This window comes from Dermochelys coriacea, chromosome 5 (genome assembly GCF_009764565.3).
Source record: "Dermochelys coriacea isolate rDerCor1 chromosome 5, rDerCor1.pri.v4, whole genome shotgun sequence".
Lineage (NCBI taxonomy): Eukaryota > Metazoa > Chordata > Testudines > Dermochelyidae > Dermochelys > Dermochelys coriacea.
The window spans coordinates 18441015-18468805 of NC_050072.1; the positions used below are offsets into that span (position 1 = coordinate 18441015).

Here is a 27791-nt window from a genome sequence, read left to right on the forward strand (position 1 = left end):
ACGATTTGAGGACTTCAATAGCTCAGAGATAGGTGAGGTTTTTCGTAGGAGTGGGTGGGTGAGACTCTGTGGTCTGCGTTGTGCAGGAGGTCGGACTAGATGATCAGAATGGTCCTTTCTGAGCTTAGTATCTATGAATCTATGATTGCTAGGAAGCTCCTTAGATCTGTGCTGCATAATTAACGAAAAGAAGATTACTATTGTTTAAAATGGAAATCTCTTTTAAATATTTAGAGATTTGGTTTTAATTGGAATCTTAATAGCCTAATTATTTTGGTTGTTGTGCCCTTTGTTTTATAAACTGTTAATCATAGGGCTCTTGTGCACATATTTAAGTAATCAGCACTGGTATAATCAGTAATTAAATGATAGCCAACTACAGGTGCTGCTAATTGTTAATCAATCAAATGCATAAGTATTGCATCTGTAATTGAAAACTCAATTGAAGTATTGATACTTGCCTATGGACCTTGGAACAGTGAAATGCTTCTTGATATTCTGAAAGTTGACTTGAGCATTTTACAGAGTGGAATATTACAGAGTTTTAGGAGAATAAAATTGGCTCTAAACATCAGTATCAATGGCCCTGCCCACTCCAGTTCATATGAAATAAAATTGGTACTGTAGATCAGAACTGGCTTGACTGGCTGTTGAATGGGTGTTTGAATTTTAATAGGTTTATTTGCATGAGAACAAGCGGCTTTCTGCAGATGGTTTTACTGTCCCTGTACGTTTGAAGTTGGCAAATGCCAGGGCCATTACATATGCAATGTGACAGTCAATAAACAATTATAGAATTCTTATTTTGCCAGGAGGCTGCAGTCAGTATCAATGTCAATTTGCTGATTGGCCTTTATGGGAGGTTAATTAGTCCACATGTTTATAGCCATTTGGAAGCTAGAATACTGACGAGGGAAAAAAGCAAATATCACTGTAATAAATGAACCTGAGTCAGAAGGGAAGGCGTTCATACTAAAAAGTAATATTTTACCTCTGTTGTGATATAGTAATAGAGCTGGGTAAGAAATGGTTTTCCTCTCTTTGGAAAAATTTGAGATTTCAAAAAAATTTCCTATCCCAAATTGGAACAAAAAGTCAAAATCTTGAAAATTTTTGCCAATTGGAAATCGGTTTGGGTCAACTGAAACATTTTGTTTCAACAGTTTTGAAATGTTTCACTTCAGTTTTGACAATTATTATTATTATTTTATTATTTATTTTACTAAATTTACTTAAATTTCTAAATTAAAAGTTGTTTTGAACCAAAAAAAAAACCCTGGAACATTTCATTTAGAAAATGTCAACATTCCATTTTTGACAACTTCAAAACTTTTTTCAATTTTTTTTTAAACAGGAAATTAATCAAACTGACCTTTTCCCATTAAAAGTTTTGCTTTAAAAAATCAGCATTTTTTAATTGGAAAAATGCTTTGTTGAAAAATTCCCAACCAGCTAGATAGTATTTCTAATGCTATATTTTTTACCTCCAAGGGGTACTTTACATATTGTAAATATGTTGTACATATTTATTACCCACATCATATTTAAATGCAATAGTAATGTAGGCTAGTTTAGAAAGAATGAGAGCAATATCTGTTGTTTTTTTATTTACTTATTTGAAAGACCAATGTATCGCTGCATATGCAATAACTGCAATTGTATCACAGAAGCATAGAAAATAGGCAGTGGAAATTAGAAATGATTTTTCCCATACTTAATGTCATCCCATTACTCTTAGTTATACTGTCTTGTGCCACCCTAAATAATTCTTCTCTTTACTTGTTGTTTAAACCCTTTAGACACATGTACATGGTTATGCCCCCCCCCTCGCTCTTAGTAACTGAATAATCAAGATACAATTAAAGTTAAACTAATGTTGTATTTTGGAAAATCCCACCAGCTTTCTGGGCTGGGCCACTCAAGAGAACCATGAAGAGGTCCTAGGTGTTATATCAGTCTTCTTTTCCTTATATATTTTTTTAAGGTTGTGGTATTGAGATGGTATTAACTATCTGACTGTATCATTTTACTTTGAGAGCTCTTTGGGGAAATATTTGCAGAAAAGAAATAACCAAAGCATACTGGCAGGGTCTTAATGCTGTCAAAATCCTCGTATAATTTTTTTGTTATGATGAACAGTGGAGCAAAAGTGGTTTAATAAAAACAACACGATTGGGGACTTCAAAACTGCGGGAATCCAAGGCAACTGTCCACTGACATCAGACCTGTTTTGTAAATCAATTTGCAGCTTCCATGTTAGTTGTACAATAGAGACTTCCCTAACAGTGCAGAGTAAGTCAGGTGTGGAGTGGCGATGATGCTGAAGAGGATTGAGGAGTGAGATCTGACAGCAGCAAGTATATTTGAGAAAATGCAGCTTTAACATTAAACATAAAACTTCCGCTACCTCTTGTGCATACACATACTAATGGGGCAAGGGAATGTGTTAAGGTAGGCAGGGCATTTCATTTACAATAATGTATCAAGGAGTAAAGTACCCCTTTAACTGTGCCCCCTCCCCTTGTAGTGTCTTGCACTGTATGTACAGTGTTGTTCCTGGGACAAGTCATCTGGCTGGTGATTAAACTTTTAATTGAATCTCTGAATGTTCAGAGGCTCAGTTTTTATCCGCCCTCTAAGTAGGAAGGCTTAGCTGACCTGTCCCCCTCCCCACCCCCCAAATGTCTTAAATATTGGGTTTGTAAGCTTGAGTAAACAGGCTCTCTTGTGAGAAGGAATGTGTTTTATATTCCAGGCTTACCATGAGAACAATCTATTTACAAGGTAGTTTAACACTTCCAGTCCCAGCCAAAGTCAAGACGTGCAATGATTTCAGGGATGAGAAGAAAATGCAACTTATCTGAATTTAGGAACTTAAAAAAATGTTCTGTTTGGGTTTAGATTAGAGTGAAGTTTTGGGTCTGTTCCTTTTTTTTTTTTCCTACCAATACTGCTAGGCCTCTTCTACAAGACAGGAAGAGAATGTTGTGGGATGCAGGCTGCAAGATAGACATTGTGGGTTAAATATTTTTTATTATGGAGATCAAACATTATGAATTAAATTTTTTTTCCTGATGTCTCAGCGGTACAGATGGAACTAAGGTCCTTTATATCCATTGCATCACTTTCCATATATAAGCAGAATTGCTAGAGCCAGTTGAAAAATGATTCAGTGTTCACAAAAATGTCATCCCTATTTTCCATCAGCTTCTGAAGTTTTCTGACCAGGAAAGTAACTGGATAAGGAGTGAATTCTTCCCTCCCTTACCTCTTATGCTTTCAATGGTTCCCGTATGCATCAAAACGATCATGGTTCTGCTCTGTACGTGTGTTTGCGAGAGAGATGGATTTGGGGAGTCAGTGCAGGAGATGACCTCCAGTGTGCTATACAGAACGTAGTTCTGTAGGGGGATTTCTGTGCACAGACACAGGTAGGGGAGTGACCAAGGAAAGAGAAATGAGAGCTATTTCAGTCTGAAGACTACAATACTGGCCATGGGGTAACTCTTTAACTGATTTGCAGCCTCAGGGGAAAGCTTCCTCCACCCAGAGCTTCACAATGAGCCTCAGGAACTAGCCTGGTTGATCTGGGAGTTTTGTAGTTTGGTTACTCTTTTATATGCATAAATATAGATAAGGACTGAAACGTAGGTGGACAAGTAAATTATTTTCAGTCACAATAACTGGGGTGTTCAACTGAAGTACTGTATTTAGTCTTGAAATAATTTGTAATACTTGGGCTTCATTTGTTTTCTCACAGAACTGAAGCACATGTGACCTCTTTCAAAGTGAGACACACTTATTTCTTACTAAACATCATACACCAATTCCAGAGACTACCATAGTTTGATTTCTAAACAGAGAGTTTGGATTTTGCATATAATCTTAATCTTTGCCCCATGGAAGCCAATTACACATACATAAAACCTAATGGGCATTTCTTGGAAATTGATCTTATCCCGTAAGTGAGCGAATTCACGTGTAGCAAAGTGTCAGTACATTAAGCTGCCTTCACTTCACCTCAGGATGGTTAACTTACTGGTGAAATCAATTACTTTACAGTTATGCCATCTGTTAGCACATGTTAGTGCTTGAATAATACATTGATTTTCATGTTCTCGGGCAAAAAGGAAACATTTATTTGAGAAAACTGAAGCAATAACTTGCCTTAAAATACACCTGAAGACTATACTTGTTCCTCAAATATAATCTTTATGTTTCTTCTCAAGTCCCACATGTTTTTTAAAAAATACTTGATTCAGGAAATGGTCTACATGTTCTCCTCTGATTGGCTCAACAACTATCGGGTTATTCAGGAGACTTGGACTGAATTGTAATGGAAAAGGTAGATTGGGTCTGTCCACCCTTTCTGATAATACAAAAACAAGGGAACATTCTATTAAATGGAATGGTGGCAAATTCAAAATACAAGAAACACTTTTTCAAACAATTAACAGTTAGCCCATGGATGTCATTGGCACAGGATATCATGGAAGCCAAGAACTCAGCAGAATTCAAAAAGCAATTGGACATTTATATGGGTAATACATCTATCACGAGTTCTAATAGTATTTTTTTTAAAAAAGGGTTTGGTAAAAATTGGAAACCTCATGCTTGACAGCATAAGGCAGCATCTGAATATTGGGAGTTGGTTAGGAATTTTTTCCTGAAGACAGACTTTTCCTGAAGCCTAATGAAAAATGTCTTGTACCTTCTTCTAGAGCATCTGGCATTGGCCGCTGTTGGAGAGAAGATACTGGACTAGCTGGGCTACTGTTGCTAGTCTGATCCTATGAGACAATTCCTTCTTAAGTACTGAAGATGGGTCAAACTAATCTTAAAGCTTTCCATCAAATGTGTTTAGGAGGTTGTAATTATTTGTAACTGGTGTCTGCTGTGAATGGTATTCTGCATTTAGATAAAACAATGAGGAGTCCTTGCGGCACCTTACAGACTAACATATTTTTTTGGGCACAAGCTTTCATGGGCTAGAACCCACTTCACCAGATGTATGGAGTGGAAAATACAGGAGCAGGTAAAAATACATGAAAAGATGTGAGTTGCCTTACCAAGTGTGAGGTCAGTCTAACGAGACAATTCAATTGACAGCAGGATACCAAGGGAGGAAAAATAACTTTTGAAGTAGTAATGAGAGTGGCCCATTTCAGACAGTTGACAAGAAGTTGTGAGTAACAGTGAGGGGAAATTAGTATTGGGGAAATTAGGTTTAGGTTTGGTAATGACCCTATGCATTTAGATCTCATTCCCTAGAAGTACTGGAACCACTGGTACTGTGCAGTGTAGACAGGATGCAATTACTCTGCAGGAATATGGTAAAATATAGATTCATAGATACTAAGGTCAGAAGGGACCATTCTGATCATCTAGTCCAACCTCCTGCACAACGCAGGCCACAGAATCTCACCCACCCACTCCTATGAAAAACCTCACCTATGCTTGAGCTCTGAGCTATTGAAGTCCTCAAATCGTGGTTTAGAGACTTCAAGGAGCAGAGAAGCCTCCCTCAAATGACCCGTGCCCCATGCTACAGAGGAAGGCGAAAAACTTCCAGGGCCTCTTCCAATCTGCCCTGGAGGAAAATTCCTTCCTGACCCCAAATATGGCGATTAGCTAAACCCTGAGCATATGGGCAAGATTCACCAGCCAGATACTACAGAAAATTCTTTCCTGGGTAACTCAGATCCCATCCATCTAATATCCCATCTCAGGGGATTAGTCCTATTTACCCTGAATATTTAAATATCAATTAATTACCAAAATCACATTATCCCATCATACCATATCCTCCATAAACTTATCAAGTAGAATCTTAAAGCCAGATAGATCTTTTGCCCCCACTGATTCCCTTGGAAGGCTATTCCAAAACTTCACTCCTCTGATGGTTAGAAACCTTCGTCCAATTTCAAGTCTAAACTTCCTGGTGGCCAGCTTATACCCATTTGTTCTTGTGTTCACATTGGTGCTGAGCTTAAATAATTCCTCTTCCTCTCCTGTATTTATCCCTCTGATATATTTATAGAGAGCAAACATATCTCCCCTCAACCTTCTTTTAGTTAGGCTAAACAAGCCAAGCTCCTTAAGTCTCCTTTCCTAAGACAAGTTTTCCATTCCTCGGATCATCCTAGTAGCCCTTCTCTGTACCTGCTCCAGTTTGAATTCATCCTTTTTAAACATGGGAGACCAGAACTGCACACAGGATTCCAGGTGAGGTCTCACCAGTGCCTTGTATAATGGTACTAAAACCTCCTTATCCCTATTGGAAATACCTCTCCTGATGCATCCCAAAATCGCATTAGCTTTTTTCACAGCCATATCACATTGGCAGCTCGTAGTCATCCTATGAACAACCAATACTCCAAGGTCCTTCTCCTCTTCCATTACTTCTAATTGATGCGTCCTCAACTTATAACTAAAATTCTTGTTATTAATCCCTAAATGCATAACCTTACACTTCTCACTATTAAATTTCATCCTATTACTATTACTCCAGTTTACAAGGTCATCCAGATCCTCCTGAATAATATTCCGATCCTTCTCTGAATTGGCAATACCTCCCAGCTTTGTATCATCTGCAAACTTTATTAGCACACTCCCACTTTCTGTGCCGAGGTCAGTAATAAAAAGATTAAATAAGATTGGTCCCAAAACTGATCTCTGAGGAACTCCACTGGTAACCTCCCTCCAGCCTGAGAGTTCGCCTTTCAGTATGACTCGTTGTAGTCTCCCCTTTAACCAATTCCCTATTCACCTTTTGATGTTCATATTGATCCCCATCTTTTCCAATTTAACTAATAATTCCCCATTTGGCATGGTATCAAACGCCTTACTGAAATCTAGGTAAATTAGATCCACTGAATTTCCTTTATCTAAAAAATCTGTTACTTTTTCAAAAAAGGAGATTAGATTGGTTTGGCACGATCTACCTTTTGTAAAACCATGTTGTATTTTGTCCCATTTACCATTGACTTCAATGTCCTTAACTAATTTCTCCTTCAAAATTTTTTCCAAGACCTTGCATGCTACAGATGTCAAACTAACTGGCCTGTAGTTACCCGGATTAATTTTTTTTTCCTTTCTTAAAAATAGGAACTATATTAGCAATTCTCCAATCATTCGATACAACTCCTGAGTTTACAGATTCATTAAAAATTCTTGCTAATGGGCTTGCAATTTCAGGTGCCAATTCCTTTAATATTCTTGGATGAAGATTATCTGGGCCCCCCGATTTAGTCCCATTAAGCTGTTTGAGTTTCGCTTCTACCTCAGATATGGTAATATCTACCTCCATATCCTCATCCCCCTTGTCATGCTACCATTATCCCTAAGATCCTCTTTAGCCTTATTAAAGACTGAGGCAAAGTATTTGTTTAGATATTGGGCCATGCCTAGATTATCTTTAACCTCCACTCCATCCTCAGTGTTTAGCGGCCCCACTTCTTTTTTCTTAGTTTTCTTCTTATTTATATGGCTATAGAACCTTTTACTGTTGGTTTTAATTCCCTTTGCAAGGTCCAACTCTACTCAACTTTTAGCCTGTCTACTTCATCCCTATATGTTCTGACCTCAATAAGGTAGCTTTCCTTGCTGATCCCTCCCATCTTCCACTCCCTCTATGCTTTCTGCTTCTTCTTAATCACCTCTCTAAGATGCTTGCTCATCCAGCTTGGTCTACAACTCCTGCCTATGAATTTTTTCCCCTTTCTTGGGATACAGGCTTCCGATAGCTTCTGCAGCTTTGATTTAAAGTAATCCCAGGCCTCCTCTACCTTTACAGCCATAAATTCTTCAGTCCAATCGACTTCTCTAACTAATTTCCTGAATTTTTGAAAGTCAGCCCTTTTGAAATCAAAAACCCTAGTTGTAGATTTATTTTTCTTAATCCTTCCATTCAGTTTGAACTGAATTAGCTCATGATCACTTAAACCAAAATTATCCCCTACAACCATTTCTTCTATGAGGTCCTCACTACTCACCAAAACCAAATCTAAAATGGCATCCCCTCTAGTCGGTTCAGCAACTACTTGATGAAGGAATCCATCAGCTATCGCATCTAGGAAAATCTGAGCCCTATTATTATTACTAGCACTGGTCCTCCAGTCTATATCTGGGAAGTTAAAGTCTCCCATGATCACGCAGTTTCCATTAGTATTTACTTTATTAAAAACATTAAAAAGGGCTCTATCCATATCCAAATTAGATATGGTGGTCTATAGCACACCCCAAGCACTATCGTAGGAGAGGCTCTACTAGTTATCTTCCCCAAAGTAATTTTTGCCCAGACAGACTCTATCTTATCCATTGCATCGCTTCTTATTTCTTTACATTCTACCTCATCATTGATATACAATGCTACTCCACCACCTTTACCTTTGTTTCTGTCTTTCCTAAAGAGCACATACCCTTCAATATCGGTAGTCCAGTCATGACTACTATTCCACCATGTTTCTGTTATCCCTATAATATCTGGTTTCACTTCCTGCACCAGTAGCTCTAGTTCCTCCATTTTGTTACCTAGGCTCCTCGCATTGGTGTACAAAGTCTTAATTTTTGCTGTTTGGCCTCGCTCACATTTTGTACCCTATTAGGCACAGTCATTCTACAGCCAGTATAACCTATTAGACTGGTATCCATACTGCCCTCGCTCCTTATATACATTCTCCTACCCACGGCTGTATCCTTTCTTCTTCTTCCCTCTCAATGCTAAAATCTGGCATGGAGATTACCTGGACATCTCCCAACCATCTCCCCCAAATTCCTAGTTTAAAGCTCTCTTCATCAGTTGTGCCAGCCTTGATCCTAGAAGTCTATTTCCTTCCCTACTCAGATGAAGTCCATCCCGAGAGAACTGTCCTCTGTCCATGAATGCCTCCCAGTGACCATACATACCAAAGCCCTCTTTATAGCACCACTGCCTAAGCCATCTGTTGACAGTCATAATCTTGTCACACCTTTGTTGCCCTTCTCTAGGAACAGGTAGAATCCCACTAAAGATCACCTGAGCCTCGATTTCCTTAAGCGTCTTTACCAGCCTAGCATAGTCTCCCGTAACACTTTCCAGCAAGAATCTAGCCGTATCATTTGTTCCCACATGAAGGATAATTAGGGGATTCTTTCCTGCTCCCTTTAGGATACTTTTCAACCTCAGGTCTGCATCCCGTATCTTAGCACCTGGAAGACAGCACACCCTTCTATTCTCTGGATCAGCTCTAGTTACAGGCCTGTCTATTCTTCTCAACAAAGAGTCCCCGATCACATAGACCTGCCTTTTCCTGGTGACGGTGCTATTCTCCAGTCTCTCCCCTGTTCCCTCTGGCTGCAAGTTCTTTCCATTCCTATTTTTCCTTCTAATCCTCTTCAACCCATCCTGTATCCTCCTGGGGCTCATATTTGGTGTAGTCTCCCTTGACTCTTCCCCTTTTCTTATAGGACTAGCCTTTCTTCTCTTCTTCCTTGCCATTCCACCTTCAGCTACTACCTGCTGAGCCCCTTCTTCATTTTCCAACTCTGCAAACCTGTTCCTAAGCTCTATTTCTCCTTCACTAGCCCGTCTTTTCCTCTGCCTGGTTCTTTTAGTCACATGCTTCCACTGACCACTTTCTTCACCCAGTCTCCCCTCAAAATTCCCCAGCCCTGCTTCCATCTGTAAGTCTGAGCTTTTCCCTTCAGATACCTATGTCTTTGCTCCATCTTCTGCTCAAACCCCTTCCTAAACTCAACCAGACTTTCCACCTGCATCTCCAAACCTCGGATCTTTTCCTCCATCAGCTCTATCAGACGGCATTTCATGCAGAAAAAACTCTTACCAGGTCCCCCCTTCAGGATCACGTACATACCACAGCTTCCACATCCAGTCATCCTCATTGTGTCTTCCACTACACGAGTCACTCCCACAGCTGCCTCCGTATCTGTCATAGCCTTCCCACATAAATCCTGTTAATCTGGGAAACACAAGACACACCAAAAGACCACCCCCCACAGCAAAAACAAACCCCAAACAAGCACCACAGTACAAACTCCTCTTACAAACTCCCACTCAACCTCCCCTGTTTACATGGCATATGCTGGAATATGCTGGTTTTGAAGGAATTAGCATGGCTAAACTAGAAATTCAGAATGACTGGTGCTTCGAAGTCTGTTCCAGAAAATTCTACTTTCCATAATGATGGATTACTTTCTTCTTTAATATAAATCTCTCACTACATTGAGTTCATTTTGAGGGAGAGGGGAGTTTTGTTTAAATTGAATATGTACTAAAGTGCAATACATAACATTCCTATGAATTTTCAGCACACAGTAAGTATGTGCAGTACACAATTTAAAATAGTACAGTTTGAGCAGAAATTATTATTAATATTTAATGCATACTGTACACAATACCTTACAAACTTTAAATAATTAATCTTCATAATGTTGCTGTTGATATTGGTAAACGGCAGAGATGGCTAGACTGAGGCAGAAATAATACTTAAAATAGAGCCTTTTATGCAACAATCTCAGGTCATTTTACACAAGTTAGTAAATGTTATCCCCAGGGAAACAAAAGAAAAGTTAAGTGCTTGCCTAGGAGTCCAGGTCTAGGTCTCCTGACTCCCAAGTTTCCTGCCCTGTTCAATGAATAGGTTAAGTGATTGTGCAAGGTCATGTAGGAAGTCAGAGTTAGATTTGGGATTAGAACTGAGTTGTTTCTTGCTCCTAGAGTGTTCAGAGAGCTATAGTCCATCTCTTAGTTGAATGAAGTCATCAGATGTGGCCACAACAGATGATTTGAATTTACACTTTTCTTTCTTTTATTTTTTTTTCAACTTTATACAAACTGTATGTGTCTGTGTATTGTGCAGAACAATTACACAACTTTACTCTAGAGTCCTCCTGTTTTAATTCTATTTCCCCTCCCCACACTTTTGACAGTTTTCAAGGCCAGGTTTTCTAACAATGGGCATGTGCAAATCAGGTACATATGTGAACTCAAAAATGGCCAGCTAGGTGCATAACTGAACTTTCAGGATGAAATTTAATAGTAAAAAGTGCAAGGTCATGCATTTAGGGATTAATAACAAGAATTTCTGTTATAAACTGGGGACACATTACTTGGAAGTAACAGAGGAGAAGAATGTGATATGGCCATGAAAAAAGCTAATGCGGTCTTAGGATGCATCAGGCAAGGCATTTCCAGTAGAGATAAGGAGGTGTTAGTACCATTATACAAAACACTGGTGAGACCTCATCTGGAATATTGTGTGCAGTTCTGGTCTCCCACGTTTAAGAAGGATGAATTCAAACTGAAACAGGTACAGAGAAGGGCTACTCGGATGATCCGAAGAATGGAAAACCTGTCTTATGAAAGAAGATTCAATGACTTTGGCTTGTTTAGCCTAACTAAAAGAAGGATGAGAGGAGATATGATTATTATCTATAAATATATCAGAGAGATAAATACCATGGAGGGAGAAGAATTATTTAAGCTTAGCACCAATGTGGACACAAGAACAAATGGATATAAACTGGCCATCAGGATGTTTATACTTGAAATTAGATGAAGGTTTCTAATCATCAGAGGAGTGAAATTCTGGAACAGCCTTCCAAGCGAAGCAGTAGGGGCAAAAGACATATCTGGCTTCAAGACAAAGCTTGATAAGTTTATGGAGGAGATGATATGATGGGATAATCTAATTTTGGCAATTAACTGATCTTCGACTACTAGTGGTAGATATGCCCAATGGCCTGTGATGGAATGTTAGATGGGGTGGGATCTGAGTTACTACAGAGAATTCTTTCCTGGATGTCTGGCTGGTGAGTCTTGCCCACATGCTCAGGGTTTAGCTGATTGCCATATTTGGGGTTGGGAAGGAATTTTCCCCCAGAGCAGATTGGCAGAGGCCCTGGGGGCTTTTCGCCTTCCTCTACAGTGTGGGGCACGAGTCACTTGCTGGAGGATTCTCTGTACCTTGAAGTCTTTAAACCATGATTTGAGGACTTCAGTAGCTCAGACATAAGTTAGGGGTTTGTTACAGGAGTCGGTGGGTGAGATTCCATGGCCTGCATTGTGCAGGAGGTCAGTCTAGACGATCATAATGGTCCCTTCTGACCTTAAAGTCTTTGATTCTATGACTCTTTCCTGGATGCAGTTACTTGATTTGTGGATCTAGTTGGTGTAATTGTAAATACACTTTTGCAAGTTCAGTTAACCTTTTCTTTGAAAATTGCATCCTCGTTATCCATTAGCATTGCAAAAAAAAAAGGAAGAAGAAGAAAAGCAGCAGCTGCAGCATACAACCAACATGTATACATTGTTTATAAAACAGGACAATGAATGCTGGATGAAAGTTCAGGTCAATACTTATTTTTTCTGAATAGATTTACCTATTGGGGGTACAGTGAATGAGAAGCTGGATATGAGTCAACGTGTGCCCTTATTGCCAAGAAGGCTAACAGCATTTTGAGATGTATAAGTAGGGGCATTGCCAGCAGATCGAGGGACATGATCATTCCCCTCCATTCGGCATTGGTGAGGCCTCACCTGGAGTACTATGCCCAGTTTTAAGCCCCACACTACAGGAGGGATGTGGAAAAATTGGAAGGAGTCCAGAAAAGGGCAACAAAAATGATTAGGGGGCTGGAGCACATGACTTATGAGGAGAGGCTGAGGGAACTGGGATTGTTTAGTCTGCAGAAGAGAAGAATGAGGGGGCATTTGATAGCTGCTTTCAACTACCTGAAAGGAGGTTCCAAAGAAGATGGATCTAGACTGTTCTCAGTGGTAGCAGATGACAGAACAAGGAGTAATGGTGTCAAGTTGCAGTGGGGACGGTTTAGGTTGGATATTAGGAAAAACTTTTTCACTAGAAGGGTGGTGAAGCACTGGAATGGATTACCTAGTAGAATCTCCTTCCTTCGAGGTTTTTAAGGTCAGGCTTGACAAAGCCCTGGCTGGAATTATTTAGTTGGGGATTGGTCCTGCTTTGAGCAGGGGGTTGGACTAGTTGACCTCCTGAGGTCCTTTCCCACCCTGATATTCTATGATTCTATGATTACTGGTCCTCAGTCAACCTAATGTGTGTCATGCAATGCAGTTTTCAATCACTAAAAGGATAGGCCCTTTGAAAATATTTGAAGATGTGTCTAAATGTTGTGGTGGAGAGTTGTAATCTGTGCCACATTATGAGTGGGATAGTGCCATGGCCATTGCTGTGCCACAATAAGCATCCGATGAAGTGAGCTGTAGCTCACAAAAGCTTATGCTCTAATAAATTTGTTAGTCTCTAAGGTGCCACAAGTACTCCTTTTCTTTTTGACAATAAGCAAAGGGTCTGACTTTCAAAAGTGCAGCTCTGAATGAAGCCAATGATATCTTTGGCTGCTGAGACCTATACATACAGTGCTGCTGGTGATGACCTTACAGAAGTGCAGGCCAGTGTACACAGTCTGATTACAGTGGAATTATTGCAATAATACACAGGTGGTGAAAAATCCTTTCAGTGCATGATTAAAATTTCTTTTCAGCCATGCCTAGAAGACTCATAAAACAAACTTGATAGCTGAATCTTTTTGCGGTTTCCTTAGGAATCCTGGTACGAGAGAAGTGAAATATTTTCCTTCAGTAAATTGTCCCTTCTATAAAACATAAAGGATTAAAGTACGAGTAATTACTATTCTCTCTCAAACTGAGTAAAGGAGAAGAAGCACTTCAGAGTCTTAGCCATTGATTTTTGAGAAGGAAGGGCCACATGTTAAGTACTATTGATAAAAAGCATTGCTGCAGTGTCCATGGAGACTGAGTTGAGGTGAAAGTGAACCGTTATCATAATAGTGACAGCTTTGGGTAGAGCTGTAAGGGACTGGGACTTATCTAGCTATAAAATAGTTTATGCATTACACCTTGAATGTGAGATCAAACCCATTGCTCCAATGGGGCCAATCATTCCAGGGTCTGCCATCACTATTAACTTCAGAGGGAGATAAAGATGCATAGGTCATACAAAGGTGCACAGTACCATACAGTTTTTAGGGCCCACAGAGTGCTCAGATTTATATGAGCTAAAATCCCTCATTTAAGCAAATGTTAACAGAATTACTGTTAACCTCCCAAAGGAATTCAGAAGCATTTTTTTATGTTCTCCATTATGTCTATGTTTATAGCATCTCTTTTCTGAGCAGTTGCATTTTCCCATAAACATATTACATGAATGCATTTTTTATAGCCACAGCTGCTAAATCCATTTTTTTAAAAACAATCATTCCTTGAATTGAAAAATGTAGTTTGTTCTACCATATTGAAAACCCCACATATTGATTTTGAAATGCATAATTGGTTTGGACCAATAAATCACTATGCAGTAGACGTGCAAAATTGATTTTTATATTGCAGTAATTAATTTGATATGTGCCATAACTTATATTTGTGCATGGACTAAGCAATTCAATAATGATAATTAATTGTATATGGTGAAAACCTATCCACTGCCCTGTAGATGACTCTTCCTTTTGTCCAAAGGCTGGTTGCATAGGTTCTGTTAAAGACTGGGTATGTTACTTTTATAGGGCCCTGATCCTGTGAGGCCTTGAACATCCTAATTGACCAGTGATGTCAATGGGCGTTAAAGGCACTCAGTACTCATGTGACCAGAATCTTACAAAGAGTTAATTCCCAGACAGTGGTTCTGGGGAAGAGATATTTATGAACAACAAAAGTTCCCTTATAAATGGTAGCTCAGATTTCACTTTTCAGATAAGAGTCATGCCTTCGGGGATTTTATTGTAGCTGTTGATAACATGGTGTAAAGTGAATTATCATAAAGAATCCTAAAAGCAACTACCTCAGTTCTCAGAAGTGACCAGTGATTTGGGGGCACCTCAGGGAATGTCCAGTTTGAGAATGTCCAGTTTGAGAATTGGGAATGTCCAGTTTGAGACACCTATTTTTCAGAGGGTGTGGTCAGTACTTATGCAAATCAGGCTTCTTTTAAGGTGCTCCAAAAATGAGACAAACAAAGTCATTTTTGGGAAAGGGAGGCCAATGTATTTACACAAATTTTGATCAATCTTATTGCTGTTGACTTCATTGAACAATTCTGCTAAAATGCTCTAATGTGTTAGAATCATCAATAAGATTAAAACCAAGGTGACTGATTTTTTGATGGGGACTAGTATAAGTCAGAAATTATTCCACAGAAGTCAATGGAAGTAGAAAGTTCTTGATGAGAATCTGTCTCTAAATATTTGTATAGCTAGCATGGGTGGTTTTTTAACTTCGAGGTTCACTAGAAAGTGGAGATGAGCCACAGTATATGTTCACATATAAAGATGACAGCTGTAATATCACAGAAGTGCATGAAGGAGCTGAGACATCCCTTTGGCCTGTTGAAATGAAATGTTCTTGAAACTGAGACAGTTTTCTAGCAAGGGACCATGCTATTTATCTCCCAAGCTTCAACCATCCATATAGTTAATTTTGCCAATTAATAGGTAGTTTTAGTGATATCATTGTTTTAATCTTTTCAAACTTATTTGGTGCCTGGTTTAAATTACATTTATTTGTTCTAAAGTTAGTAGTAGTAATTAAAATTAATCGATGTTGTTATAAAAAACAGCCTTGACATCTATCCCTTCTCCCTCCCCACACCTACTCCCACCGTGCTTTTGTTTACATGTGATTCCATTTATCGTGGCTCCGTTTCTTGTCTTCTTTTGCAAAAAATTCAACATTAACATCTCCTGTTTTTACAGAGCATCAAAGTTAGTTGGCTACCTCCACCATCAGGCACACAAAATGGATTTATTACTGGCTATAAAATCCGACACAGAAAGACTACCCGCAGGGGTGAGATAGAAACACTGGAACCAAACAACCTCTGGTACTTGTTCACAGGTCAGTGTTCATGGTGTAGCCTTGCAAGGTTTTGATGAATTAAATGCTTTGGGAATAAAATATATTTTCACTTCAAGGAAACATTGATTTCTTTTCTGGCAGGTGACATTTATTGGGCTGTACAGAAACAACCTTTATATTTTTTTTACTTTTCTCCTTAATGCTTTTTGCATCCATTTTATCCCCTGGATTTCATCACCCTAATGAAAGTAAATTCCCTCTGTTCATCTTAAACCTAGCTTGGTTTCTCAGACCACTGAGTCCACCACAAATCCTTTCTCTTAGTACAATGACATCTACCACACTTATTTTTTCGCCATTCCTCTTCTTGTACTTTATGGGGGGGAATCTCTCTTCCAAGTGTGAAAGGTCTAACACTACACTATTTTAAAAATATAATTGCCATGCTAAGTGTAAGCAGCCAGACCAGTACTTTCAAGGTAACATTAAATTAAACAAAGAATAATTTCATTTCAGTCCTTTCTGGAGGAGGATGTTGTCACAGAGCAGATGTATCTGTATTTCTCCTCAATGGCCCACCCAGGGCACCCACTATCAAGCTTCCAGCTTCCCAGCCATTGCCTTTCTTTGGTGGAGACCTGCATCTCATGCCCTTCTGATTGGGGTAAATTTTCAGGCTGCACAGTTCCCTGCCTTCACTGTGTTATTCCCAGCATAGGCAGACTGCTCAAGCACACCTGCTTGCTTTCTCTTCAGAGATAGTTAACAGGTGTAATTGCTACTGTTACACATCACCACACTGTTTTTTTTCTTTACAAAACTATTTTTTTCCTAAGATAAAAGTGCTACAGAGAAAACATATTTAAACAATAAAGAACCTACACACATGCTAATAGGCTTACCAGGGTTCAACCCAATCCTAAAATAGATGCTGGCAGAAGCAGTCCTTCAAATCCCCACCGAAGGGGATTTCTTGTACTTACAAGTCCCTCACAACTTCAGCTCAGAATAAGCACACAGTCTTATGGACCTCAGTAAGCCCAGTGCTTCCAACCCTTCCCTAAGGATTGGGGCCCTCCATGGACCAGGATCCTGTCTATTTGCTGGATTAGAAAGAAGGCCCTGAGCCTGTTTAACACCAGGCTATTTATCCAAAAATCCTGAAGAATCCAAAACTCTCCTGGGAGAGTTCAAAGCCTTCAAAGAGTTGATAATATAGGAATTACATTAGCATCCCCCTCCCTGCTCAAGGACGTACATCAATTGCACAATACACTGTTTCATTTTTAATACCAATCGGCCCCCAAAAGTATTAATCCTAATGGTCCCTTCTAGTCTTAAAGTCTGAGTCTATGAGTAACGTTTAACTTGTTTTCAGTAAAGTTTATCTTAATTCCATAAAGTTTGTCCAGGATATCGTCAGACTATCACAGGTATATTTTCATATTGCACCAGCAATATGTGTTTATTGTGAAGGAAGTTAAGTTTCAGAGATGAATCCCAGACTCTCCCCCTGAAATATCCCCATTCCATTTACTTTAAAATAAAATAGTATTGTTTGAGATTTGAAAATATTTGTGTCTCATGAAAGTGCATATCTCAGGGACAAAAATTATATTTATTTTGAAAAAAACACCAACTTTGTTTAGAGTTACAGAAAACCAAATGCAGAAGATAATTTTTACATAATTAAGACCTAATGATGCAACAATGAATAGTTCTTACTCATGTAAATAGTCTCAAAGATAATGGGACTACTTGAGTAAAGGTTGCAGGACTAGTGATTACTGGATTCAGACTAGGGTAGTTTTGGGGAGATACAAATGTCAGGTTTGTTGGGAAAGAATGAAACATTTCTATGATAGGTGATTTCAAAATAAAAAGTGGTGGATGCTCAGAGACTTGGAGTGTTAAAAGTGCTCCAGGTGATGATGGCTTAGAAGGAATAATGCAGGTGATATGGTCAAAGGTACATAATGAAGGGAGTTTATCACATGACTCCATAATTTATTCCTCTGATATCATCAGTCTATGATATATCCCTCTGTAAAATATGCACAGATACACTAATATAAATATAATAGAGCTACCTTGACCTCAGAAATTCAACATTCCTTAGGAAGAAAGAGTGTCCTTGAAGTTTTGACTCTAATTGTAAAGTGAGACTCAAATGTAGGCATATACCTGGCATAGAGGACTTGGTGCTGGTTGTCTCTGTGTGGGGGTTCAATGTGTGGAAGATTTTCTGCATTTAAAAATATTAAGTTGGGTATTTTGTTTTGGAAAGTAGTGTAAATACATATTTAAATTTGCAGGTTTAAAAACAAAACTTCCTTCAGATCACATTATTATAGGCTCTAACATAATAAAATATGAAAAATAAAATAATAAAATGGTTGCTAGAGAAGCTGAACTGTATAGTTGTTTTAAATGGATGACTTAAATATTCAGTTGAAAATACTTTTTACAATCCTCTATTTGTTAGACAGGTTTGTTGTAGGATAATGTAGAAACCTGTAATGGCAAAGTAACTTAGAGTTGCAACAAAGATTTTAAAAGGCTGCTATCTATTTTATTGTAAGTTCCAATGACTGATAAATTTAAATTGCTGTTTTTAATTTTGATCATTCTTCTTCAGAGAATGTTTGCAATTGAACGTAACAGTTTTTCTTGTACTTCGTGGTCAGGATGGGCTAAATAAAACGATAAAACACTTATAGGAGGTTTGATGGCCAGATTGCTTCACCATAGCCACATGTGGTCCAGAATTGAGTCTATGAGTTAAACTGATTTGGTACTAAGTAGCAACAGTAATAGAAATTTATAGTGACCAGTGGTTCTGTTGTAAATGAATATGTCTGTAGGAACATACCCACTATTACTGTTCATGTAAATGAATATATTAGTGCAGACCTGTTTACCTACACAACTCAATGTGACAAGGAAGTTGGAATTTTACTGGAGACTATTCATTTTGCTCTAGTTCTGTTGCAAACTTTGCAACCTTGATAAAATTATTTTTTTTCTATTTGGTTTATATTATGTTTTTAACAGGACTTGATAAAGGAAGCCAGTACAGTTTCCAGGTAGCTGCCATGACAGTCAATGGGACAGGACCCTCCTCGGACTGGTATACAGCAGAAACTCCAGAGAATGATCTTGATGGTAATTACATTTCTTTTCAGACATTATCACCACATTCCTTCTAGGTTTTTATCTGATGGGTGTCATTCTAATTGTTACCTAGAGCTTTAACCAGATGCTGTGCAGGTCTTGGGTTAGATTCCAGTGATTATAGCTGCAGGAGCTGTTGTCTGGGTGTTTTTGAGCAGAAAAACTCAGTGATTACCCATTATTAAGATTGCCTGCCTGCTTTCTGAACAAGTGAAGTGGAAGGGACAAAACAAGGCAACTTAATTTTATTCCCCCATTTACACTGGCACTCTAAAGACTCTCATTTTCAGTCTCACTTTTTTTTCCCAGTTTTGCTGCACTTGCGAAAATATACAATAACAATCTTGGATAATAACCAACCAAATAATGCGTACATAGATGTCACTATTAATATTTCTTAAGCTATATCTCTGATCTGATCACCAATAAAGCATCAAAAGTCTTTGTTGTAATTATCAGGTATTAGAATTTCATGCCTTGTGTCATGACTATTGGAAAGAAAATGAATAGGAAGTGAACCAATAACATCATGAACGATAAACATAATCAATCAGAGAAACACTTAAAATAATAGTGATGCCTCTAACTCATCAAAATGAGCCTACAAATGTCTTGAGGATTACTGTCTTTGAAGTATCTATTTTCAGATTGTTGGCAATGAAGCCACATAATAACTGCAAGATGATAGGTTTCAGAGTAGCAGCCGTGTTAGTATGTATTCACAAAAAGAAAAGGAGTACTTGTGGCACCTTAGAGACTAATAAATTTATTTGGGCATAAGCTTCTCCTTTTCCTATTGTGAAAGATGATAGAATACAGGAACCTGAAAAATATGGAATGTAAAAATGAGCACAGATTTTGATATAAAAGAAAAAAAATGACTGAAAGCAAAGGGTCAGATTCAATGACTGAGACATTAGAAGAACTAAAAGAAGAAAGGGAAAGTAATGGAAACATCTTCCTACTTTCAAAAGTAAAGAAAGTGCAAGTAAAATGGAACAAAAAAGATGCAGATAGAAATTGAGGGGGAAAAATGGAAATTGTCAAGAAGCAAATATATAAGGAAGGAGAACAATAGAAAATATGGGGTAACTGAACAAGGGGGAAAAACTAATCAAGGCTCAGAAGCAAAATAAAGCCAAAAACATCTAAAGAGGAAAAAAGGTAAAATGGATGAAAGAATAAACAGGCAATAAGTAAACAGGCACAAGAAATTGTCATCTTCCTTTTTTTTTTGACTACTTGTGGCACCTTAGAGACTAACAAATTTATTAGAGCATAAGCTTTCGTGAGCTATAGCTCACGAAAGCTTATGCTCTAATAAATTTGTTAGTCTCTAAGGTGCCACAAGTACTCCTTTTCTTTTTGCGAATACAGACTAACACGGCTGCTACTCTGAAACCTTTTTTTTGACTGAGAGTCTTTCCTCATGATCTCACAACCAGCCTGCCCTACTTTGAGCATTTTTCCTCACCAGCATGTCCAATTCCATTTTTATGGAGGCGCCAGGAATGACTCTATCTGGCTTACTTGGCACCTAAAATATTGTATTCAATGCAGCTGGGTTCCAATGAACATTTTAAAGAGGTGATGACACTTTTGAAAGTGATGTGACCGTACTGACTGGCCACAGTATGCTATGGTATCTGGTGATGTATGCTATCATTCTACTAACTACTATTTTGGGTGGATAGCGCTTTCAGAAATGACACATTACTCAAGATGAGAGCAGCTGGCCATTCATTTGGAGGTAGATCTTAGTAAGTAAAAATAAATATATTCTAAACACGTCTCAATATTTAATATCATGTTGTTGTTTTTTAAAGCAAATACATCCCTTGGTTTTATTTATTTATATTGCAAAATGAAACACAATGCATTTCTTGGAACACATTTGTTTTTATTTGCATTTAATCTGTGTCAAAATATCATGATATTTGTTTTCATCCAACAATATATATGTATATCCATGCAAAGATACTAGCAGCGTAATCAGAGGGGACATGCAGTGAAAATGAAAACACCCTGATAATCAAATTAAACTGAAGACTTTTTTCATATATTGTGTCTACACATATTTGCCTTTACAGTACCAATGAAAAATCTGTAGTGAAGCTGCAGCAATCTGACGCTTTGCGTGCTCTGTGTTGCATAATATATACACCACTGAGATACTTTGATAAACTCTGGGGAGAAATCGACTTATTACTGTAGTTATGCAAAGTCCTGCAACTGTCAGCTAAATAGTAGAAATGCCGTTGCACAGATTGTTACCGCAATTCCCTTTCTGCTCTTATGGTTTATGCAGTTTTTCTTTCCTTCACTATATGTCTGCTTGGCATAAGCAACACAAAGATGAACAGGTTCTAAGAGAACTACACTAACCCCTATGGATATTCCTTTTAATTAGTGTGTTTTGTTAAAGTGATTAGAAAGCCAAACATCACTGCTTATTCAAGGTTCCCTGGAAAGCTTGTGTGCCCTTACTGACAGCTGGGAAGCTTTTAAATATTTATTTTTGAGCCTCAAATTTTGTGCTTTAAAAAATGGAAATTTAGTTTTCCCCATAGGGTCTGATTTAAATAGCTTGAGCAAGGATGCAAGAGACTCAAGTTTGCAAAGATATCCTCCAGGAAAATGGGTTTAGGATTTTCAGTTTCTGCTTACTGCCTTGAACAGATGGAAGCTATTATACATATTAGTGATATAGTTTAACTTCAGCTCTAAATTAGTGTTTAAAAGCATGACAAGCTAAACCTATAGTACAGTATAGTTTCTTCTGAAAATGAATTGTGGGAATACAGGAAGAAAATGAAAATAATATCAAATAGTCTTAATTTAATCTGTAAAATATACAGCTATGAACTCCAGAGAACCCTCTACAACAATTGCTAAAGTGACCCAAATATAAATAACTTCCTTAGTGTTGTCAGTTAGCCTGAGAAATTGAGGACCTTTAAACATACGACATTCCCTCAATGAAAGACGTGTGGTTGGACCATTACATAAAGAGTCATTGATTAAGGATGAAATAAAGAAGATAGCACATTATGCAGTGAAACTATGGCATAGGGTTTTATTTCTTGGAGAATCTAGCTTGACTACATGGCACCATGTAGACAAGCCCTAAGATTCTCAAAACGTGCATAGTACAGAAAATAAAGAATGCAGAATCAAAGTAACATGGAGTATTTCTTAACCTCAGACATAAGAAAAAGTAAGAGATTTTCACTGGTTCTAAGGGCCAGATTCAGCCTTCAGATACTTGTGTGCAATTCTGAGTCACTTCAGCAGCTGGTGTATACATAGAATTTTTCCTTCTATGAACGAGGATAGGAGACATCAAATTACAATCAGAGAAACTCCATGCACAATTGCAGAGTGCAATGAGAGTGGATCTTTATTCATGTTAGAAGCATTGACAAATGTAGAAGTAGAATGGAGATCTTTCAAAGCAGGTTTGATGATTTATGTATAGAAACAGAATTTCAAGATTCCTTCTTTCAGAAATGTCTCTGGCACCATGTTTAATATCAGGTAGACAGAAAAAAGGTTAGAAACAAAGGCATAATTGGATATTGAGTATAAAAGTGCAAAAAAATGCAAAAAAGAAGAGACCAAGAGATGTATCTATATGCTCTAAGAAGATGTTTACATGCATTTAGCTGGACGATGATGGGGATGTGAGAGTTACTGGGCCTAAATGTAAAAGGTATGTAAAGAGTATAGCTGTGTGAAGGATGTAAATTCTGCTTACAAAGTGTTTCAGATTTTGAAATTTGGCGTTGTTTTGAATCAGAACAAAATCAACTTTTAAAAATTCTCCAAGGGATGATTTTAAAAATAATTTCAAACCAAGCACCACATATACTTTGGCTTCAATTTTGACTTTTTAAAAAAGGTCCTATTATATATTATAAAAAAGAAAATATCAAAATGAAAAATCACTTCACAATGAAAAAAATTGAAATGTTTCTTTCTGGAAATGACGCTGAAATATTCTGTTACAACATTGCCCATCTATGCTAGGAGGAAGGCAGGAGACCCTGAATGTGGTATTATTTAGTCCACAATTTTATTTTTAAAATACCTGGGAATACTTGGCTGATAAAATTGTACAGTGCAGGTAATTCCATTATCATTTCTTGGGGGCTGCTATCATCCGTTCCCCTTTTCCACCCTGCTTCTGGAACTCTGCCACTGAGCCTATCATATGAGGGTCAAGGGGGCTATGAAGGAGGAGGAGTTGACTTCTTGCCCTATCAATTGTAAGAGCCCCAAACCCCCTTTTTCTGCTTATTTAAAGTGTGTCTTCTGTAGTCTTCTGTAGCTCCTTTACCCATCCATTTTTTATCTGATCCATATCCATTCCCAATGGAGTACTTGCACTGGACATCTGCCACATCGTTACACAATGAATTGTGATATTGCAGCCTCCCCCCCCCCCATTTTCTGCCTCAGTAGGTCAGAAACTCACCTAAGGCAATAAACCATCTCACCTAGGCCAATTTGGCGGTGAGGGAAAATTCCTTCCCAGCCCCCCCTTCCGCCCCCCAAGAAAAGGGGTGACTAGTGTAATGCCCACAGCTGATATTTTAACTCCTTCTGGGAGCTGCATACCTTGTCCAGGTTAAAGAGGGCTTTTCCAAAATTTCCATGCATATAAACACTCCTCCTTTCTTTTAACCCCTCCCACCCCCACCTTCCGGCTAGCTGGAAAGGGAGGGGCAGCATTCCCCACCCCACACCCTGACCTCTTCTGGCTGTACTGTTTTCCTGCTTGCTACTTGGGAAAGGTAATCCATGGTGGATTGGGGGGGGGGGCAAGCCTTAAAGGGGCAATGCCCTTTCCACCAGCCTCTGTACAAACCCCATTACTGAAGTTGAAAGGGGCAGTTTACCTCCTACATCCATCTGGAGAAAGGGCACTGCTTAATGCACGGTGAAGACATTGGGCCCTTTTTTCAGTTTTTGTCTGGAATGAAATGTTTATAAAATTGACACCGTTTTACAAAGCATTTGGTTTTAACAACAGCATTTTCCTATGGAAAATAGTTCCATCTTAATTTTTCTGACCAGTTTCAGTAAACAGATATAGACATTTAATAAAGTAGAAGAGATTAAGAGAACAGTGGTGAACTAGGAAGTATTCATTGATGAATGAATGTGGCTGTGGATACAGTGGGCAGGATGCTCAGCTGGCAGAAACAACCATAGCTCCATGGAAGTCAATGGAGCTACACCAATTTACATCACCTTGGGATCTGGCCTAAAGTAATATATTTGGTGTTTTAGGAAGTTTACAGTGCATTATCATTCAAGAAGCTTATATTCAGAATTGACAATGGGTGATAGTGGGATGAGCTATTTGAGCAAATAAAGAACCTACTTGGATATCCAAGGCAGATTGTAATTGTGTAAGGGGAAGTATTTTGGATCATTTTAGATATGTGATCTAAAGAAATAATGGCTAGCAATGTGATGAAATGGTTTAATCACAAAAAGAAACTGTGGGTCTGGTCAGTACAAAGGCAATACATTTCAGAATTAGTTGGCTAGATGAGGAGTATGGATAGATTGCTTCATTTACTCCAGGTTAGAAAAATATCAGATAATAAGATTAAGCAAAGGGACTATGTTCTGCATCATTTCTAATCATAATTAGACCACTACAAGCCATGGAAACAGAGGTGGTAGAACAATTTGTATAGTTGGGATGCTGAGAGCCATTGACCCAAACTGTAAACCCTGTATCTGAGGGTAACCGCTTCAAGCCAGGGGTGCAGTAGCACCCCTAGCACTACTAGTTCCAGCACCTGTGCATGGAAATTCCACAGTCTGGCATATAATTAAGGTTTCTTGGTGAAGTCTTAGCATTTACAGTGTTTTTTGCAGAATCTGAGTGATGTTACATTTGTGTTCCTTCTGGTTGTGAACAAAACCTTCAAATGTAAACCAATTCATTTAGTTTCTATGAGTCTGCCAGAAGGAAAAAGCTCTTCCAAGAGTGGATTGTTAACTCTAAGTACTTAGCTATATTCAGAAAGATTAGAGTTAACCACATTTGCAGTTCTCCTAAATCTTTATGCCAAGACCTGGCATCATCTAAGTAACAATGTAAAAGGAGTAGGACAGGTGCTAGATTTAAGCCAGAATTATATATAGAATTCTTCTGTCTCTAAAATACATTCTGCCCCTGAAATGCCCTATGTTCCCATGTTCATAAAACTTTTATGTGGGCAAATAGTCCAAAATGGTTGAGTTCACCCTAGGTTCCTTTTTGTCTCTGTATTTCACAAGAAGGGTAAATTCCTTATAGTTTTTCCTACTGAGATAACAGTGGCACCACTGTTTAAAACTGTATGATACATATATTTGAATTCCTTCATACTACAGTTCAGCCTATCAGAATAAAATTGTTTGAATCCAACAGCTACCTAGCGACGTCTATGCTGGTGTTAAAATCGCTATATATTATGTAAGTGAGATGAAAAGATTATTGCTTGATGCCAATAGCTTTTTGAATGTTCAGATTTCATGAACTGCTTGAGATTTACTGCGTCTACCGTGTGCAAGGAATCCAGTATCACTTCATTCTACAACTTCCTATTACAAGGGGCTAAACTGCTACTATATGTCTTTTTCACGTAAGAACCACTTTCGTAATTTTAAAAATCATCGGTATTCAAAGACAGTCATTCAAGTAACTTTAGATTCTGCATTGAAGCAAAGTTTGGAGGTCAGAAGGAGATAAATGACAATTGTATTTGATTTGCTGTGGCACTGATGGTGTAATCTGGTTTTTGTTTTGTCATTAGCTATTCTTCAATGCATTTCCTTCATTTTTAAAGTTTATGACCAGGTATAGCAACTTTAAGAAAACTGAGTGCAAAGAACTTTTAAAACTTGTATATCAGACTGGTAATGTACTAATCAGAGTCAATAGTTCTTCAAAAGATTTTAAATGCATTAAACAGAATTCATTTCAAAGCACATAAAATACCAAAGACACCATTGTACCATATATGACAATAGGACTGAAAAGTATTAAGTCCATCTTTTTATGGTCTTTTCCAAGGTTTATAGTGGGAATGCTTCACAATCTCAAAATAACTTTTGTTGGAGTTTTACACCAGCATTTTGTACCACTCCCTGCATGCATTTGCCTATTATATTACAGGCCTCTTCATTGGGGAAAAATTGTGGCTTGTCTCTTTCTGCTCTCAAAAAGACAAGTTACTGTGCTGCTCTTCTAAAGAGACTTGTGATATAGTAGCTACCATACACTCCAACAAAAGGCATTTACTCACCTATTCTTTAAAGTAAAAATGGATTCACTGAAGACAAAGTGTGCTAGTTACGCGTCAAGTCATTAAGTACTACATAAGAAATGAATATGCCTTGAGAAAACCTGTATAAAAGATTTCAGAGTAGCAGCTGTGTTAGTCTGTATCCGCAAAAAGAAAAGGAGTACTTGTGGCACCTTAGAGACTAACAGATTTATTTGAGCATAAGCTTTCGTGAGCTACAGCTCACTTCATTGGATGCATGCATGTAGCTCATGAAAGCTTATGCTCAAATAAATTTGTTAGTCTCTAAAGTGCCACAAGTACTCCTTTTATTTTTGTATAAAAGATATCATTGTATTATTTCATTTTATTATCTGAGTGCTGTTATATTATTCAGAGCAGCCTCCAAGCCAAGGAGGCATGTCCAAGAAAGTTCAAGCTTGCTTGCTCGTAATTAACATTACAGTTTTCATAGGCATGAGATAGGCCATTGCTGTTATAAATGCTATTATATCACTTACAAAGTCAACCAGTTCATTAAATACTGTATTTAAACTACTGGCCCATGATAAGTCATCTAGTTGATTTCAGCATCTTATTTGACTTGCAAATAAACCAGGAAGACTTCAAAATTTGTTATGGGAAATTTTTTATCAATTCCAAACAATTTCATTTTCCACTTTCCTGCATAATTTCAGATCTGCCTTGTATTCATACATTAAAAATGGGATGAACAGAGGGATATTCTATTTTTCTTAAAAAGAGGAAAGGAGACCTTATATGTTGAAGAAGCTGCTTAATGTACTTGTTGCTGAAGAATGTAGTTCAAAACAAGTCTGAATGTTCAGAAGGGAAATTGCAGGTAGATTATGCATGTAGCTGTGAGATTCCTGGTTACTTTCTTATAACATATTTCTTAATCTAAACTCTGCCTTTATGAATGATAAAACTCAATGAGCAGGATATTAATGTATCCTTTATTTGTATCCCAGAATCTCAGGTTCCTGATCAGCCAAGCTCTCTTCATGTCAGGCCGTTGTCAACCAGTATCGTCATGAGTTGGACTCCACCACTGAATCCAAACATTGTTGTACGCGGATACATCATTGGCTATGGAGTGGGCAGCCCATATGCTGAGACAGTGCGAGTAGACAGCAAACAGCGCTACTATTCCATTGAAAACTTGGGTAGGTAGCTCTTTGTTCTTTAGTGATTTTAAAAGAAAGACGTTTCTTCTGGAATTTACTAATTTTTGAGACTTTTCCTAGGCTATCACTAAGTCCTTGTGTACAAACCAAATTTGTAGCCACTGTGACAAAGCTCTGTCCTTGCCTCCGTGGGTCCCGCGTTTCCTGGCGGATTTTGCTAGCCTCAGAGGCTCACTGTGACCCTCCACGTAACCCTTCTTTCTCTAGAGACAAGGGTCACAATCTACTGAGCCATTTTCATCATAAGCCAGCGAGGGAGGTGAGGAGAAGTTA

General features: G+C 38.2%; 1 protein-coding gene across 2 annotated transcripts in view; it reads left to right on the forward strand.

Annotated features, from left to right (window-relative positions):
- DCC (DCC netrin 1 receptor) overlaps positions 1 to 27791 on the forward strand; it is a 975841-nt gene that overhangs the window by 790886 nt on the left and 157164 nt on the right. For both annotated transcript variants that reach the window (XM_038402401.2, XM_038402402.2), the window contains exons 13-15: positions 15745 to 15886; positions 18902 to 19012; positions 27303 to 27497. In XM_038402401.2, the coding sequence (XP_038258329.1) occupies positions 15745 to 15886; positions 18902 to 19012; positions 27303 to 27497 (448 nt within the window). The remainder of the gene's footprint in view (positions 1 to 15744; positions 15887 to 18901; positions 19013 to 27302; positions 27498 to 27791) is intronic.